Source organism: Haemaphysalis longicornis, unplaced genomic scaffold, assembly GCF_048455015.1.
Source record: "Haemaphysalis longicornis isolate Haplotype H1 unplaced genomic scaffold, Haemaphysalis longicornis Haplotype H1 scaffold_12, whole genome shotgun sequence".
Taxonomy (NCBI): domain Eukaryota; kingdom Metazoa; phylum Arthropoda; class Arachnida; order Ixodida; family Ixodidae; genus Haemaphysalis; species Haemaphysalis longicornis.
The window spans coordinates 40,972,371-40,992,406 of NW_027526225.1; the positions used below are offsets into that span (position 1 = coordinate 40,972,371).

Below are 20,036 nucleotides of genomic sequence, written 5' to 3' on the forward strand. Positions count from 1 at the left end.
TGAGATGCTTGATTCTAAAAAAACAATTTTGAATTGCCTGTAAGTTAACAAAATTATTCACTCCTGCTAAAATATCCAGCAAACGTTTGTCTCTTATTATTTCTGGTTCGGCTTCTACTCTTCCATGACACTGCTTTGAAAGTTACAATGATGAACATCTTCTACCGCGTCCTTTCATTTAGAGTGATTCATTGTCTTTTGTGCCAAATCCTGTGATATAAAGTGGGAACCTTCTCTGTACGGCAAGTCATTGGGATTCTAAGTGATTGGTTAGGAAGTGGTCCGGAATATGCTCAGCATTTTTTACCCATTGATGCAGTGGTGCATCTCCGGTGTCCACAAACCATATTGTATACCAATTCTCATAAGCAATCCTTGTTATTTAATTTTTCACATCTAAGCTGTTGTAGCGAGTCGTAATGAGTGGCGCGTAACGCGCCGTCCTTGTTATATCATTTTTCACATCGGAGCTGTTGTAACCAGTTGTAATGTGTGGCGCGTAACGCGTTCCGCATTGCAAATACCACGAAAATGCTGAGCGTGTGCCGATCGTGGGCGTTTTGGTGACCGGCCTAGCGTCACCGGTACACGCAGTAGCTTTAGCAAAACAAAAACAAAGCTGACGAAACCCCAAGGAGCGACAAAATGCTGAGCGCTCGTGCGCGCGTGCCTCGCCACGACCACCGAACATCCCCGCCTCGCGCAGTAGCTAAAGCAAAAAAAAAAGACTGGCAAAAACCCAGAAGCACCTCTCGTTGCCTAGCAACCACCTATAGCCACAGCTGGTGTAACACCTGCTATACAGAACCTCAAGGTCACTCCAGGAACGCCGCGCACGCATCATGCACGTACGCCCCGTCGCTGTGCCCCAGCTGTCGTCAAGAGCCACCGCAAAACAATATTGGGACACAAAAGAACACAATGATAAAGGAACACAACGATATCGATTCATATGACGGTAACTACTAATAGCACAGGGCAAAGGGACGACGGAACATATAAACAAACAATTTTCCACTCATACAAATGCATTGTGATGTGTCCTGCAGCGCTCACGTAGAAACGAATCCTACAGCATTGCTAAGGTTCAATCCTTATGCCACTTAGTGCACGCTTCGCCAGTTTTCTTTTTATAAACGTGCTAAAATGGCCACTTCCAAAAAGATTCCACTTGTAACTCCTTCTTTTGCCAATTCGTCTCCAATCTCGTTTCTGTAGATCTCGCTGTGAGGTTCAACGTACGTACAGTGGGAACCTCTCTGACCGTCCAGTATTTCCCTTTTCATTGACAAGCTGTTAATGGTTTCCTGGGTTCAAATGCACCTTCAGATATGAAAGGCTATCAGAAAAAATTTGGACGCCTGGGCCTTCCCTTATGGTTGGTACATATTCAAGTTATTTCAGAATCGCCACCCCTTCTATACTTCGATAGATTTGTTTTGCTGGTGTCAGTTTTCATTCCCCCTGCATTGAAAACTGCCAATTCTGCTTCAATTCCTTTCTTGCTCTCTGATCCATTCATATACCGCTAACATCTGGTGTACCCCAAGGAAGTGTTCTTGGTCCTCTACTCTTCCTCGTTTATATTAATGATCTACCAAATTCTTTATCTTCACACGTTCGACTTTTTGCGGACGACTGCGTAATATACCGTAACATTTCTTCTGATTCGGACCGCTTAGCTTTGCAATCTGACCTTAACAAAATTAATTATTGGTGTTCAACTTGGCTTATGTCGTTAAATGTTTCTAAAACAAAGTGTATGTCTTTTACTAACGCTGCTACCCGTTTTGCTAGTCAATACTCGTTGAATAATATGACACTTGAGTTAACATCTACTTACAAGTACCTCGGCCTCCACTTTCAATCGGATCTATCATGGCACCATCATATAGAACTCACTCTTGCAGCTGCTAACCTGTCTCTCGGGTTATTGAAACGAAATCTTAAACAGGCTCCATCGCACTTAAAAAAGCTTGCTTTTACCACTTTAATTCGCCCTAAAATAGAATACGCCAGTGCCATTTGGGATCCTCATCAAGCCTACATCGTATCAAATATTGAATCCTTGCAAAACCGTGCTGCTCGTTTCATTTACTCAGATTATTCTTCTTATTCCAGCGTCACTAACTTAAAAAACCGTGCTGAGCTACAGGATTTGGCCCTTCGTCGGAAATATGCGCGCTTATCACTTTTCCACAATCTTTACAACCACCCGTCATTACATGACAGTTTCTTTGAACCCCCCTGTTCCATCTTTCCACGCCGTGATCATCCTAACAAAGTTAAGCGCCCGCTATCTCGCACACTTCGTTTCGCTCAGTCATTCATCCCGCGCACTATTATTGAATGGAACAGTTTACCCGCACACGTTGCCACCGAGAAAGACTCGGCTAAGTTTTTAGAGCTCATGCGCGCTACGCTGACCAACTAATTATTTTTTTTGTTTGCTTTTGTTGTTCTGTTTTTGTTCCTCTTTTTTTAAAATTGTTTTAACTATTGTATAACGCCATGCAATTGCTGCCCGTATTCATGGTTTGCGTTTTGTTGCAGTTGTTACGTTGCATTGTATCTTGTTGTACTGCTTTTTTTTCTGCTTCTTTTTTCCTTTTTTTGCTGTTGTAGTGTACACACCATGTGGTGTTGCCCCCCCCCCCTATGTAATACCCTCTTCTAGAGGGCCTTTAGGGGTAACCTGAATGAATAAATAAATAAATAAGTATAGATTCTTATGTCTATGTTGCTATCTGACTGAGTGGCATAGAAAATATTGGTTTTCAGGCTAAGGTGTTCGTTATTCAATTTTGAAGGTATTCACTCTCTATGGATTTTGTATCCTCCCCGCTGCGCTGCGCGCGCCTCTGTTACTTCATTGGCGACGAGTCCAGAAACCACCCATGCTGCCCCAAAAGTTGAAGCCGACGGCCTGCCGCAACAAGTACTGACGACCATGACCAGCCTCCAGCTCCCAGTCTTCGACGACACAAGAGATAAGTGGAAATCGTACCTTATTCGGGCTGAAGCGTATTTTGAAGCCAATGCTATTACTGACTCCAAAAGGCAGAGAGCACTTCTGGTGGCAGCACTCAACACACAGACTGTGCAAGTGCTAACGGGGCTAATTGCACCTCGGACGCCGGATTCCCTTACTTACGCCGTAGATGGTGCAGCCTTAAATGACTACTACGATCCCAAATGTCACGAGATAGCAGAAAGCTACAAGTTTTTCACCCGGAGCCAACAAGAAGGGGAGTCGGTGCACGTGTTCCTAGTCGAAATACGGCGCATAGCAGACAATTGCAACTTTGGAAGTGCGCTAGACCGGATGTTGAGGGACCGGATTGTTTGCGGCGTACACTCAACTAAGGTGTTGAGGCTAAGGCTAAGGTGTTCGTTATTCAATTTTGAAGGTATTCACTCTCTATGGATTTTGTATCCTCCCAAATAAATGTTTCTCCCTCCTACAAGATTCTATACATTGAACCGCCTTTTTCATCATTAAATAGTAAATAGTCTGCGGCCCTGGACTAATCTCTTTTGCCCCGACCGCAGCACCGCGTTGTCACTCCGAACTTTGGGCCAGGGATTCGCACTTACGTTTCAACGTATGTAAGATCTCCGCTGTCTTATACTAATTCTTTTCTCACCACTTGCTATAGGTCGCCGTCACCCACAGTTTGTCTATATAAAAGAGCCGTCCATCGAAACTTTCGAAAAGATGGACGACGCCAACAAGACAGAAACAGGCACAGCCAGTGCTCGAGTTAAAACGCTTGAGAGAGAAAGAGAATAGTCTTTAATGATACTCGTGAGGTTAGCCTGGCCAAGGCAACTAGCTTGCTACACCAGATGTATGAAAAAGTGAAATCGATGAAGAGATTATGATAATGACGGTGATGAAGATTATGCTCTCAATATTAGAGTCTTGTTTAAAAAGTCTGATCAAGCCTGTGTTTAGCAGGAAAGACCATAGAGCTTTTGTCGCTCGAGATGCTCGTTTAAAGTTCGACCAATGGCTTAGCACGTCACTTAAAGGTAGTCCTCTAGAAAGCGGAAGATCCAAGTACACTAAAAGGGACGTTCTAGCCGCTCCATACTGCGTACACTCACATAATACGGGGTTGAAGTCCTCGAACACTTCACAAAGAGTGCAGAAGGGGGACGCGGCCTGTTTCATCTTTAATCGCAAATAACTTTTGTAAGGGACATTCAGCCGCACGCGGTGAAGAACATCTTCGTCATGCTTGGAAAGTCCGTCAGGCACCCTAAAGGTCCCGCGCGGGTCTATGGATTGAAGCGGCGCGTAATTTTGCAGCGCGACAGCCCACATAGCTCGCTGAAATCTCCAGGCAGCCTTGGACTCAAGGGTAGAGGCACCTTTTCGGGAGAACGGTATCGGTATCACTGGCCTCCAGAGATTATGCGCTATCGATGCCGCAGTATCCGCCTTGACTTTCCCGGTTATACCGCAGTGGGCAGGAATCCACTGAAGTCCTACATGATGGTGTGCACTTAGAGCTTGTAACTGCAATGCATTGAGGTCGAAAACAAGTTGATCTTTCGGGTACCATTTTAAGCACTGAAGGGCCGCTCGAGAATCCGTGAAGATTGCCCACTGACGTGCTAGTGGCTCGATGATGTAGGCGAAAGCAGCATGCAGAGCGCCAAGTTCGGTGACCATGGATGTCGTCCTGCGGCTCAGCGCTGCGCTGAAGGCGGTACGGGAGGACGGAAACCAGATTCCTATAGCCGATGAGCTAGCTGTCACAGATCCATCCGTGTATAGATGGGTGTGCGCCCTGTATTTTTAGGGCATCAGTTCCAAGGCGAAGAACATTAAGGCAGGGGTGGGGATATCCTGTTTGCGGGTAATGCCGGGCACTCCACTTGTAATTTGCAGACGCGGGTACATCGAAGGCGGTTGTAGCGACTTAGAAGGGTGCTGGTAATGCAGAGGCAGAAGGTCTCGCACTTCAGTGGCTGAGCTGAGTGCTAATGGGTGACCTTGCTGCCGTGCTACAAATCACAGTGGAGCGCGAACGAGCTCCTGCGCGCCAAGAGCAAGTTGTGGCAGTCGTCAACACTCCACCAAACTTCCCACCGTGGATGTGGACTTCGGAACTCCAATAAACACCCACAGGACGTGCGCTTGCATACTTTGCACGACTCTCGCATTTCCTTTTGAGAGGGGTAGAAGAAAAGGGAAGGCTGTAGCGTAACAATCCTACGCACATGACGTCATACAGCCGAACAAGAGGCGGTATGTTGCATCCGCCGGGCTACTAGATATCATGCGGAAAAAGTTGGAGAAGGATGTAAGCTTGTCTTTTATTCAGCGGACGTGTTTTGACCAAGTCAGAGACCTGTCAAATATCACACCGAAAAAATTCACAGCATATCCACGGGGTGAATGATGATGAGTGGGCGAAGCTCCTGAGGGGAAATCATCGGTAAAACCGTGACTCTTCAGTGAAAGTTCGCCCACTACATCTGTGTCCGAACGTAACGTCTAGAAAGTCTCGCTTAAACCGCGCGTCGGCACCTTGGGGTTGAGCTCGCCTGATGCGTTTTGCAGACGCCTCACGAGCTCTCACTGCATCGGGGTCTGCCTGCCGATACGCGCGCTTTCTCGCCGCTTCCCGTTCTCTGACGTTTCGGAGATCCTCTTCGCGCCGCAGCCGTGCCGCTTCGCGTACGGCAGGGTCCTCGCGCCATTGCCGTGACGCTTGGGCCTCTCGTTCACGAACGCTGGGATCTTGGCGGCGTCGTCGCGCAGCCAGACGACACGCTTCGGCCTCCCGCTCTCGTACGGCAGGATCTTGGCGGTGGCGTCGCGCAGCTTCACGGAGCGCTTCTGCCTCGCGGGCTCGCACATCTGCAGCCTTATCCATCGGGCGACTCCTAGCGCGCGCCAACAGCGAACGGATTTTATTACAATGCTCCCCGCCATCTAGTAAACAATCCAAGAACTAAACTAGAGGTAGCCACGCCATCTAGTAAACAATCCAAGCGCATCTTTTCATCATATACAAGTACCGCCATCTAGTAAACAATCCAAGAACTAAACTAGAGGTGGCTACATACATACGTCGAGGATGGACAGACCCACGCCCTAAGGAGCTTCGCCCCTAAAACATGCCGTGCAGAACATAGGGGATAGTGCAGCCTGCAACGGTGAGTCCATAATTTGATATATCACGCTTAGTAAAAGCGGTGGCAGCGCACTTGCCAGCTGATATATATAGGGCTCGGGTTCCTAGAAACGCCGCAGTGGAATTGATTGCCCGCTGCAGTCTCGCACACAGTACCCGCCTGTTGCGTCCAGCACTCCATACGCAGATGTCATCCGCGTGCAAAAATATTTCCACTGACTGTGGTAAGCACTTATCTATGCCCACCATAGTGTTGTTGAAGAGCGTTGGACTGAGGACACCACCTTGAGGAACACCACGGGCCACTCTTTATAGCGGTGTGTCACCGCTGTCCCCTGGCATGTAGATGCATGTATCGGTTAAATAGTCAAAGATACATGCCTTCAAGCGACACCCAACGCCCGAAGACTTCATGACTGAGCATGTAGCTTCCTGGTACACGCAGTCGTAGGCTGATTTGATATCGATAAACAGAGCGATTGTGATGTTGCGCTGTGTTTTGGCTTGTTTTATGCTGTTAGGAAGTGCTAAGGCATTATCAATGCTAATACGTCTCTTGCGGAAGCCAGACATCTGTGGTGGTTATGCGTTGCGAGTGGCCAGGTCCCAGTCCAGGCGATGGAGCACCATTTTTTCCTCAAGCTTGCCGATGCAGCTCAGGACGGCAATAGGACGGTAAGACATGATGGAAGTCGGTATTTTGCCAGGCTTCAGTGCAGCCACTATACGTCCGTGCTATATTTTTGCCATAGGCAGCCAGTTTCCAAAAAACGATTTAAGATGCCTAAAACGCGCATCTTTCCCACAGAAAATGGTTCATCCTGGGGAGACGTGATGGCTAGGGCAGACTTACTTCTGGGTGACGAGGGTCTTATGTTTGATGTCGGCGAATAGGTAATTTTTTCTGCAGAAGGCGTTTTCAGCGTCCAGTTCACTCTTGATTGTGCTGAGCGAAACTGAGTTAAAGGGGTGAAGTTGTGTCGCTGGTGCCCGGAGACTTCGAACCAGGCGCCATATTTCCGAGTGTGGCTTCCTCGGGTCCAACTTAGAACAAAACGAAGTCCATTCGCGCAGGCCAACTTGTTCATGTGTCTCTTAATGGCCTTCTGTGCTCTTCTAGCATCTCGGATATCTTCGTTGATTGTGTCCGGCGCGCTCTTCTTTCGCCTCTCCGACGCACTGCACGAAGTCTTTCAAACACTGTATCGGCGGTAGTATATCTTTTCTGTAACCTCAAATACTTAGTGCAGGCAGTACTGGCTGATAAAAGTGTTTGCACTAAGTCGTCATAGGATGACGAACAGTTCACTTTCTCCGCTACTGTGGATTGGAAAGAGGTCCAGTCAGAGCAACGCTGTGTCCGTTGAGAACGACTGCACTGTAAGCCGTCCAAAGTGACGTTAACCGGAACGTGATCGCTGCCGTGCGTTTCAATGTCCGATTTCCAACCAACGCAGCTGAAAACTGTAGCCCCGCCGTCCCTGCAGACTTCTACAGTGCGTCAGTCACCATCAGCCGATGTCAAAGAGCAGCTGCAAGCGACGCAGGAACTCATCGCAAATGTACTTTATGCAGTGTTGTGCCACCTCGACAATATTGAAGCAAGAATGTGAAGTTTCATCACCTGCGCCACACAACGAGGACGCGAACTTGAGGTCTGCATAAAATCAGGTGAAACCCAAAAAGAACAAAAAGTCACCACAGCCAGGAACTTTAGTCAAATCAGAAGCTACAGGGACAAGTTCCTCTGACTTCCGTTTCAGCTGCCTCACTTCCACTGCTTGGAAAGAACATTGCGGTGTGGCTCTGAAAAACAAAGGTTTCATTTTCGGCCTTCAAAGTTGCCACCAACGTAGCCATCCCCGTGATTGTTTCGAAGTTACCACCAAAAAAATTTACGTGGATGGGCCACCACCTGAAGACAGCGGACATAAGAACATGGGATCCGCCTTGCGCCGCTTTTCTCAGGTGATACAACCTTGATGATGAAGTTGAGACAACGCAGAAGATGTACAGTGCGAGCCAGCATTCTGGAGAGTCGTGCACAAACTTCGGTGTCTGGAAATTGGAGCTCATCGACCAGTGCAGGTATGCTGAGGCAGAAGCTGAAAAATGCAAGCTGATTTTGGCCACTCTATCACTGAAATCCAAGCACCCTTTCTGCTATAAGGCTTTCGAGTCTCTGGACCTGCTGTTTAGTTCGCTACTGCGATTCGATCAATTTTCAGCAAGTACAGGTTGCTGAAACCGAGCCAAACATGACAACGCTCTAGACGCACCTTAGCCATATCATCACCACCAAACTATCGACGCCCACTGCAGGGCAAAGGCCTCCCCAATTAATCTCCAATTACCCGGGCCTGTGCAAACCGCAACCAATTTATCCCTGCAAAATACTTGATCTGATCTACCCTTCTAACTTTCTGCGCCCCCTGCCACGCTTGCCTTCTCTACGGATCCACTTTGTTACCCTTAATGACCAACGGTTATCTTGCCTTCGCATTACATGCCCTGCCGACGTTCATTTCTTCTTCTTAATGTCTACTAATACGTCCCTAGCCCGCGTTTTTTTCCGTGACCCGCTCCGCTTTCTTCTTTTCCCGTAATGTTGCACCTATCATCTTCCATTTCCTTGCTCGCTGACTCGTCCTCAATTTAAGTTGAACCCTCTTAGTGAGCCTCCAAACTTTCTGCCCCGTACGTGAGTACAGGTTAGATGCAGCTGTCATAAACATTTTTCCTCGCGGACTATGGTAGGCTGCCATCAATATCTGAGAAGGCCTGCCGAATGCACTCCACCCCCTTCTTATTCTGAATTCTTTCTGCCTCATGGTTGTGATCTGGGGTAGCAACTTGGCCTTAGTAGATATATTCGCTTACCCCTTCCACTGCCTCTCCTTCTATCTCAAACTGCTGTGCTGTCCCGAGGTTATTGATCATTACTTTAGTTTTCCGCATATTTATTTTCAGGCCCACGGTTCTACCCTGTTTGTCCAGTGCGGTAAGCATGCTTTGAAATTGGTCTCCCGGGTTACTTTGCAAGGCAACGTCATTCACAAATTTGAGGTTACTGAGGTATTCTCTATTAACCCTTACTCCAACCTGTTCCCAATCCAATGTTCTGAATTCTTCTTGTAAGCATGCTCTGAATAACATTGGAGAGATTGTGTCCCCTTGTCTGACGCCCTTCCTTATAGGAATTTTACTTCTCTCCTTAAGGACGATGATGGTTGCCATAAACCCATTGTAGATATCCTCTAGTATTCTTACATAATGCTCATCTACCCCCTGGTTCTGTAATGCCTGAATGACTGCTAGGGTTTCGACCGAGTCAAATGCTTTCTCATAATCTATGAAGGCTATATATAGGGGTTCAGTTTACTCAGCGCACTTAAATATCACCTGATTGATCATGTGAATATGGTACATTGTTGAAAAGCCTTTACGGAACGCGGCTTGTTCTTTAGGTTGACTGAAATCTAAGGTTGCGGAAATTCTGTTAGCGATTACCTTGGTAAGTATCTTGTACACGACTGACAGAAAGCTGATCAGCCTTAATTTTTCAAGTCCTTCATGTCACCTGTCTTATGGGTTACGATGGTGTTCGCGTTCTTCAAAGATTGCGGTACACTCGTGGTCATTAGGCATTGACAGGTTTGCGCGTTTTACTAGTACAATTGGCCCGCCACCCTTCAAGAGGTCTGCTGTTATATGTTCTTTACTAGGTGCTCTGCCCGCTTTCATTTCTTTCAAAGCCTTTCTTACTTCTTCTGTTGTTACTGGCAGGATGGCAAACTCATCTGAACTACTTTCTCTTTCGGCATTATCCTGAATGTCTCGGCTACTGTACAGATCTCTATAGAACTCCTCGGCTACTATCACTATTTTGTTCCTATGTGTTATGACATCGCCTTGCTTGTCTTCAGTGCATACAACTGATTTCTCCCGGCGCCTAGACGCCGCTTCCCTTCTTTTTTGTCTGCCTCCGTTCTTTACAGCATATTCGATCCTCTCCTTATTATACTTCCTTATGTAAGCTGTCTTACGCTTATTGATTAACTTCGAAAGCTCCGGTAGTTTTATTCTATCACTTGGGGTGAAGATGTCATACTTTGCCGTTTCCTAACCGTGTCATGCCCTGTCCTTGCTGTGTCATGCTAGCCACATACCGTTTACGTTTTCAACCCTGATTCCTCACCTAGGGTTATTACTCGCCACCTGGAAAAATTGTAGAATCGAGGAAAAGAAGAGATGACAGGACATGGCCAGAAAATGAGATAGGCAGGTGAAAGAGTTGACCGGAAAACAGGAAAAAGTGACTGGCTGATTCCCCCAACTGGGTCATACCTGAGGTACCGTCTGTGGAAAGCAGGATCGAAAATGTCATCCTGCGGTATAAGAGTGCTGTGAAGGTCCAAAACAACCCCAACTTTGGCTCAGCCACCAGAATGCCTTTTCGCCTGGCCCCGGCAAAGCCACGTACGGCCGTGGCGCGGCTAGGTACAACCCACATGTGCGAAGGTCCGTGATATTGCAAGGCACGGAATTGCAATGAAGGTGTAAGAACCCCTGCAGAGTTGGGGACCGTGGTTGCGCCACTGCCACTCACAATAACCTTGACACTCAAGGTATCCTCTTTTGGGGCTACTACCTCAAATAGAAACAAAAACTTAACTGATGTTCTAGAAGAAAACTTCTCTACAATCCATAGACACACAACCTTGACTTTCTAGCGCATACTTTTAATGCGTTGCACATAAACCGCCCAACACGAATTTTTCAACTTTTCGACATAAGGTTCACTGAAGACCACAAAAGAGATCTCCGAAAGCGCTAGAACAAGCTAAAACTTACACAACTTCGTCGCAATGCCGACCTGTACGAATGCATAACACCAGAGGTTTGGCACATTCTATTCTGTTGCATTAACTGTGTTTTTGATTGTGGGTCAAAGAGCTGTAAGTTAGCCCATCTTATTCATTACATGCCCAGAATGTCAACGCACAACATATTTCCCTAAAAAACTGCGGTTGGCTCTCTAACTGTGATCTCTTGCTTGTTTTTGTGCACTGTGATTTCAATACACGGTTGTTGAATTGTGAGGTAGTACGGTCTACTGTACATGCTATGTCTTGCTCTTGTAAGTATACCGAACATACTTTTACGATCAATTCGATTACCACTGCCCCCTCTTTGCAACTTTTTATTGTCAAGTAAGCTCTGGATTACTATCTTTTTTTCTTCTTCGCTGACACTAATTCAAACTTGCTGAAAGCTGTAAGGGCTACAGTCTCTGGTCTACACTGCATGCTGACACTACCTTTTTGTCATTTTTTTCACTACGGTCTGTGCCATTTGTATAAGTTACCGGAAATGCTGTTAAGGATGGATCAATTCGTCTGCGCTCCCTGTATTTGACCTTTGTCTTGTCACGTGGTGCTAAGCTTTGCATAGTAGCTTTGTATCTACACCTTATTTTATTTTTGTTTCCCCCCTCACACACGCTGCACGTGCTGATACTGAGGGTACGTTTTGTAGATATTTTTAATTTCTTTGCAGCTGTCTGTACCAACTGCATAAGTTGCCACTCACTGTTACTGGTAAACGTGTCTAATGGGTCAGACAAGCTGCTTTAACAGCTTTTTTCCACGGTTTTCGCCTGTGTACTGCACGGGCAAATAAGCGAATGTTCGATTAAGTAACCATGTAACAATGTAGGGTGCTTCACAAAAACGAAGCAACAAATGAAATACAAGAAATAAAACCAACCGCCTTTCGCAGAGGTTCCATGTTCGCATCATCGGCAAAGAGCAGCAGCTCCAAAGCAACTGATGTGAAGACCACTGCCGACTTAAGGTTGACGAGCGTCACGTTGAGTGACTGCTCGCACGTGACAACCACCAGCTTGACAATGTGCCTGCACAAAACAGTCACGCCACAAAAGTTGCCATTCTTGACACTTCTAAGGAAACCACGAAGTGTTGAGAGAATTTAAAGATGCTTTTTTCAAATTTAACTTATCACCACTGGTATTGGAGCCAACAGGTGTTGCCACCAATTACGCAAACATCCTTGATGTCATTCTAACCACCCATCTATCTAGGTTATCATCTATTACATACCTCGAAGAAATTACCATCCATAAATTTATCCATGCAGATTTCTGATTTTCCCCAGAATGACGTGAAATGCTAAACAAAGCAATTTGTTCATATGAGAAACGTAACTTTAAAGAAATAACAACCATCTCACTAGCTTCTTCCCAGAGTTTAAGCCAACTTCTGTAACGGATTCGTTAGTGAAAATTGGATAGTTTTTAAACAAAATATTAGTGAACTGAAAAATAAGTTCATTCCGAAGACCACACTTCGTGCCACGCAGCAAAAGCCCTCTATACCTAAATATTAAACCCACTAAGCAACAAGAAAAAATGCCTTTTCTGCCAGGCAAAATCTAAAGAAACGCCCGGCGCATGGGATAAATACCACTCCGCGGAAAATGACAATCTTAGAGCAATGCGCAACACCAAGCACACTTTTGTTAACACGCACCTACCAAAAATGCTGAGTGATAACGTAAAAACATTTTGGCAGATCGGCGACCCAAAACATCCCGCATTATCAGCCTGACTAACAAATCAGATGAAGTGACCCCATATGCCGAGTGTGCTAACATTTTTAATATTGCATTTTCGTCGGTGTTCACCAGAGAGCCCAGTATGCGTTCCGTTCCTACAATCACTCCGATAGCTTCCAGCATGTCTGCGCTAGCAATTTTCACAGACGGCATTTCTTCGCTAATGAAAAACATTAAAATTTCCTCGTCATGTGGCAATGACGAAATTATTCGAAACTGTTAAGGAACATCACCAATACAATTGTACCATACTTGCACCTCATGTCGTCACAGTCACGCACCACCTGCGGCCTTTCGGTGATTCTAAAATTTCCAAGGTCGTCCCAGTATACAAAGCAGGTAACAGTAACGCCCCACTTAGTTATTGTCCCATTTCATTAACAAATATCCCATGCAAAATCATGAACACGTCATATATTCTCATGTTATCAACTTCCTTGATTCCAATAGTTTCTTTCACCCCTCTAAGCATGGCTTCCGCGAGGGCTTTTCCTGCGAAACCCAATTAGCACTATTGCTTCACGACATACATACAAATCTTAACACAAACTTTCACACTGACGCCATTTTTCTTGACTACGCAAAAGCATTTTATACAGTTCCACACAACAAAATAATACAAAAGTTATCCGGGCTAAATGTCGACCCCATAGTGTTAACATGGAATAAATCTTTGTTAGCTAATCGTTCACAGTTCGTGCACATAAATAACGAATCCTCTGAACCTCTCGAAGAATGTGAGGAGTACCGCAAAGGTACGTCCTTGGCCCCCTGGTCTTTCTGATCTACATAAATGACCTACCCCTAACTGGGTCTTGCAAAATCCGCATGTTCACCAACGTTTGCGTGATTTATCATACAATAACTATTGCTTCCGATCAACCATCCCATTAACTGGATCTGAATAACATTCAAGAATGGTGTGACAATTGGCGTCTCAAACTTAACCCCAACAAGTGTAAACTTGTCTCGTTCACTTGCCGCAAAAACCCTTTCCTATTCTCACACCAAATCACTAACGCCACTCTAGAAATAGTGCAGTGTTTCAAATATCTAGGTTTCACACTCTCGTTTTGCAAACAAACATGTCATTTGCAAACAAAATATTAGGATTCTTGAAGCGTCATCAGCGTTGCCCACCTCAACACCTAAATCTGCTCGCATACAAATCCCTCACCTGCCAACACTGGAATACCCCTTAGCTATAAGGAGTCTGCCTCAAAATTACCTAATCAATTACCTTTAATCAGTTCAAAATCTCTCAGCTCGATTCATACATTCGTCATATCCTGAGATATTAGTGTTTCGTCCTTAAAAGCCAGCCACTTTCCCTTCTACGCCACACAGCCACTCTTTCCCTGTTTCACAAGCTCTTTCATTCGCCCCTCAGCCATTTACCATACGTCATCCCCCGATGTGCATTTCTTACTGCACCAGCCACCCCCTCCAAGTTTCCCGATACCATGCTAGAACTGCTACGTTCTCCGCGTCCTTGTTTCCCCTTACTGTGAAGGACTGATACGACCTCCTAAACCACGTTGTCACAATCACTTGCTTATCAACTTTCATTAAAAATGTAACCGGTCATCTCGGTCAATGAGGCCTTATGGCAATGTACTGATACCCACTATATCCACCCCTACGTAGCAATGTTTTATACCTTGTATGCGCCTCAGTGTAGCAAAAGTTTTTTGTATTCTTTGTACCAACCCCTTACATGGCAAATGTTCTTGATACCATGTACTTCCACCCCTTGTGTAATACCTCCAGGTGGGGTCTTTGAGGAAATAAGATATGATGATGGTGATATGAACATACCTTGCAATGATAGATCCCCAATGACGTACAAAACCACGGAGAGCAGCACTGCTCCAGAAGATCTGCACTGCACGCTGAGACGACTAACGCCCAAGCATTTGTACAGGAAAAACGGCTACGGCATTGTTTTTTATTGTTACAGTCAGCATAGTTTTAAATGTCTACATGAAGCAGTGAGACGTGTACCCGCACATTGGGGAAACAAAAGCTTGCAACATGACAACTGAGTACACCGGCGTCAGTTTCTGGAATATTTTAGACATGAAATCCAAAGCAAAACCTACAGGCCAGAAGCTGACAGCTCCTTCGCAGAAAAGGCCCGGTGGTGAATGTGATGGTTTGAATTTGTGTGCGCTGAGAAACATAGTGCAGAATCTGTTCCAGCGCAACGAGCCCCCTACTCCACACAATATCACAGAAAAATTGAGGAGTGAGCACCTTCCCAGCCTTCAAAAACGCACCACTCGTTGACTCCTTAACAACACCAGCTTCGTTTTGAAGAATTGCGAACAAATCGCGATGATAATCGAGCGTCAAAACGTGCCGAAGTTGCGGCAGAAGCACCTTCGTCAGATCGCCGAGTAGAGGCAGCGGCACCGCAAGGTGCTCTTCTTTGATGAAACTTGGCTATATGCCGGCTACACCACCACGAAGGCTAGGTGGTACGAAATAGTGAAATCACTTCAGGACGCGTCTCTGCCTGGCTTGACAACAGGACTCAAACAGACATCTGGAGGAAAGGATGGCTGATAGTCACCCACATCAGCAATAAAGATGGCTCTGTGTGTTGACGGCTGGCCGTCTTAAAAGAAACGAAATCGGGAGACTACCAACAGGAAACGGTAGCACTTCGGCTGGCACGCCCACAAACTTTCACACCATTTTTTTGTGGAGACTACCATGGTTGCCAGACGAGGAACGCCCTCCCCGCTGGATGAGCGTCAGCAGGTGGTCGCCAGTTTATGTGACCCCTTCACCTTACGTACACCACAATTTTTCTTTTTTTTTCTCTTCGTTCACTTGCTCCTTCCTGCCGCTTTCCTTCCCTCTCCCTTTATTTCTGTCGCCCCGTCGCCGCCGATTCCTCTCCACCCGAGGGGTGCTGCTGGCGGCCGCAGCTAAAAGCAGCAGGACACCACGGCTCCGCAAGTTTCTTCGCTTTTTCGAACAAGTTCCACTCCGCGACCTCACCGGACCAACGGAACGCATACCGGAACCGAGAAGAACCATTCTGAACAAATTTTTGATCCCTACCTTCAACGAAATGGACCATACCAGTGATCTTGTCCCGACCGGCGTGTGAGTGCGTGCTATGCCTACTAGGATTAGGACGTGTTCCACAAACCACCGACACCGAAAAGCCGGCGCCGCCGCGCAAACCACCCAAGCGCGGCTCCAAAGTTATACCAGGACAAAGACGGCTGGAGGCACCCTATATCGCAGCGCCCGGTGAGTCCGAAAGAATCGATCAAGCTCATGTTACGACCCGCCGATGGGGCTCAAGCTTGCGTTCGCCAATCTAAGTGAACTACACCACCAGCTATGCCAAACCGCGAGACTCTCACCTAAAGAAGCAACTACCTTCACTCTACGTGTCGACCCGAGCAAAAACCCCGCCTTCCTGAACTGCCGAGACAAGACGAGAGCCGAGAAGATAGGAAGTATTTCGTCGATAAGCACAAACTCAGCAACAGGCCGAGTATCGATCTATATCTCGGCCACGCACGACACCTCCAAGGGAGTAGTTCCCAACATCCCACCAGGAACGGACTCAGAATACTTCTTGAAGCACCTCTCCGCCCCAGGTTACACCATCACCTCGGCACGCATGATTGGCAAAACTGGCACAGCAATTATCACCTTTATGGGCACCTATATCCCCCGTGACGTGATATACTCCGGAGGCGAATACCGCTGCCGTCCACACCGACCCCGAGCGCAATTCTGCCGCAAATGTCTCGCAATCGGGCACAGAGCTGACGTTTGTACCAAAACCAGCGAACCACTCTGCCCAAAATGCGGCAAAGGCGTACAAGAAGAAGACCACCAAGACTGCCTGACGCAATGCATTAACTGCGTAGGCAACCACAGCGCGGATGAAAAAACCTGCGAGAAAAGACAACTGCGGAAAGCGCACTATCGTACCAAGCCTACCACAAGCGAATATTCCGCCGTAGGAACCTTAACACCGAGCAAAACTAACAACAACCCCAGCAAAAAGAAGCCCAACAACGTGGAAGAAGCCACACACGTTTTGCCGAACATGAGACCCATAACGGCTACCGATAACGATCGAAAAGCTCCTCACGGCAACGAAGCTCATCGATGCCTGGAGCACCATTCCAATCCCAGGACCTGACCATACAACAACCGCCAGAAAACGCCGGTCAACGCCAGGTGAGCCAGCCACTCCTTAAATCACCACACATACGCACAGCCAAACAAGCAAATACGTCCTACAGAGATGCAGTTAGGACGCAAACACATGACCAACGAAAACAACTGATACCCCTGCCACAAACACTCGCACAACCAAGCTCCCTTCCTCCCAACCACTCACCACCAGTTACGGTCACTACACCAGACATCCGAAGTGTCATGGACACTTACTGTAATGTTGCAATAAATCGCTCTACACCGGGACCGAAACGCAGAAGTCCAGATGATGAAGGAACCCCTAATGGTGGAGTAATACCACCGTCGGCTCACAGCGACTTTGACCTCCTGATACATTCTCAAAGGCTCCGAGAAGTAGAGGTAAAGGTGGACACCCTCCTCAGAACACTAGAAGAAACAATAGCAGCTGTTATGGACAAAACGTTAGATGCCCTCCTTTAGAGAAGTCTTGCACACCTAACCGACATACTACTCCACCGTTTCGAGCAGCGCTTCGACCACCTACTCAAAACAGGAGGCCACCTAACCACCCTCGCAGATAAACCACATCATGGTTAGAGAGATAAGCCTCTTCCAGTTGAACTGTAGGGGTTTCAAAAAGAAAAGAAACGCCCTACATCAGTGGATCCAAAACTTACCTAGGAAACCAGACATACTTCTTCTACAGGAAACTGGAAAGCATCCAACCCTACCAGGTTACTCTACCTTCCAAACCATAGAGCAATTTGTACTCCTCATTCTCAAAGAACTTCCCGCCAACCTAGAACAGGACACAAAACACAGCATCACTATATCAATTCAAACTACCGAAAGACCGCTGCACATCACAAGTATGTACAGCCCGCCGAAAGACAACCTACATGAACTTCGGGAAATATTAAGACCCAAGACCACGCGAAGTGCATACGAACACATACTAGATGGGGACTTCGACGCCCCCACCGAGCCTGAGGGTACGGCAAAGACAGCAAGAAGGGACGCAAACTCCTACATGCATTACAGGAAGCAGGATACACAATCCACAATGACACTCCGGAATTTACTAGATTGGGAAACTCAGTAGAACAGAACACGAACCCAGGCCTTACTATGGCCACATCAAGGACACATCAGTTTGACCCATACCCAAGAATACATGGGAAGCGATCACGCAATTATCGCCCTTTCTATCCACACCAAACCAAGAAGACTCAAATGAAAAAAAAGCAAATCACAGAATGGGACATGTATGGAAAAGAAAGAGAAGGGCAAAACCCCCCTGATCTGGACGCTTCGACGAAAGATATCAACACAAAAAGGAAGCATACCAAGACCTACCCAAACCAAGAAGGAGGACCTTGCGTGGACAGGCACCTAGCCCATTTATGGGAGGCAAGAAATGCGCTTATCAAGCGTTGAAAAAGATGCAAAACAAATGGCAAGCTCAGAGCAAGGATAGCCAAGCTAAACCAAAATATCCCGACGTACTCAGATAAACTCAGAAGAGAACAATGGAAGATGGCGAGGGAACAACTTCAGAGAATCCTCAGAACAAGTAAGGCATGCCGTATCTTAAAAGCCATAATCGATACAGAGGCCATCAAGATCATGGCTGGAAACAAAATTCAAACGCTAATTGATGAGCACGAAAATCCGCAAAAAATTGATTGATTGATTGTAGGGTTTAACGCGCCGACGCAACGCAGGCGATGAGGCGCGCCGTAGTGGAGGGCTCCGGATTAATTTTGACCACCTGGGGATCTTTAACGTGCGCCGAAATCCCGTACACACGGGCATTTTTTGCTTTTCGCCTCCATCAGAAAAGCGACCGCCGCGGCCGGGAATCGAACCCGCGACCTCGTGCTCAGCAGCGCAACGCCTTAGCCACTGAGCCACCGCGGCGGGTTCCGCAAAAAAAAAATGCTGAAATACTTACAAAAACTGTATATTCCCTCCGCGACCCAACCTAACTACTGGAACTACTCGGGTACCAACAACGAAGATCTTGATAAGGACTTCACCATGGCTGAACTTAAAATAGCAATGAAGAAGTGCACAGGACACATGGCACCAGGCCCTGACCAGATAACTACAGCCCACCTAATAAACCAGGCAAAAAGTGATCTCGAATTTCTGCTCACAGAAATCAACTACTAATGAAGAGGAAACCCTCTTTACACAAAATAGAAGTTGGGGCACATGATATTCATTCCCAAACTAGGAAAACCCCTTAAACTCAGCAACCTAAGACCAATCATGCTGACATCAAATATATGCAAGGTAATGGAAAGGATGGCCTTAAATAGACTCCAACAGCATCTTGGAGATCAATGGATGCTACCTCCTAACATGGTAGGCTTCAGGAGCAACCTCTCCACCCAAGATGCTTTACTTCGCATTTACGAAGATATACACAAAGAAGCACCTCTAGCACCACTGAAAGCAATCCTGGCCATTGGCCTGAAGAAGGCATTTGACCCCATAGACCACGACGCTATTCTCAAAGAACTGGGAAACATTTATTGTAGAAGTAGAATGTACAACTATGTAAGAAACTTCCTACAAGACACGCAACTCACCATCGGCATTGGTGACCAGCTCACTGCTCCCGTCTCTCACCCACAAAAAGGCATACCCCAAGGGTCTGTACTTTCACCAACACTATTTATTCTTGCCATGGTGAAGGTCCACAGAGAATTATGCAAGGTTTCGGACATGAACTTCTCACTTTACGCAGATGATATAACACTTTGGATCAATAAGGGAAGTCCAGGTCACATCCAAGACACCCTGGAATAGGCTATGAATGCAGTAGGAATAGCAGCCCACAACATAATATTAACCCATTCGCTTCCAAAGCCGGCGATCCGCCGGCCGCGTTCGTCAAGGCCAAACTGCGATAAGCCGGCGGTTCGCCGGCCCCCAGAAAAACCATTGCTTTTAAAACACCCCGGTAGATGGCGCTACCCTCTGCTCTGTGTCTGGTTGTTTTGTCCTATTCACACCAGATGGACATAGTTGTCCAGTAAAGTCGACCTTGGTTGTCGAAAAAAA

General features: G+C 46.7%; 1 protein-coding gene across 1 annotated transcript in view; it reads right to left on the reverse strand.

Annotated features, from left to right (window-relative positions):
- LOC144161567 (glucoside xylosyltransferase 2-like) overlaps positions 1 to 19,570 on the reverse strand; it is a 69,427-nt gene extending 49,857 nt beyond the window's left edge. The window contains exons 1-3 of the mRNA XM_077692218.1: positions 19,562 to 19,570; positions 17,696 to 17,763; positions 11,922 to 12,069 (exon numbers count right to left, since the gene is read on the reverse strand). Of these exons, the coding sequence (XP_077548344.1) occupies positions 11,922 to 12,069; positions 17,696 to 17,763; positions 19,562 to 19,570 (225 nt within the window). The remainder of the gene's footprint in view (positions 1 to 11,921; positions 12,070 to 17,695; positions 17,764 to 19,561) is intronic.
- Positions 19,571 to 20,036: the final 466 nt, after the last annotated feature.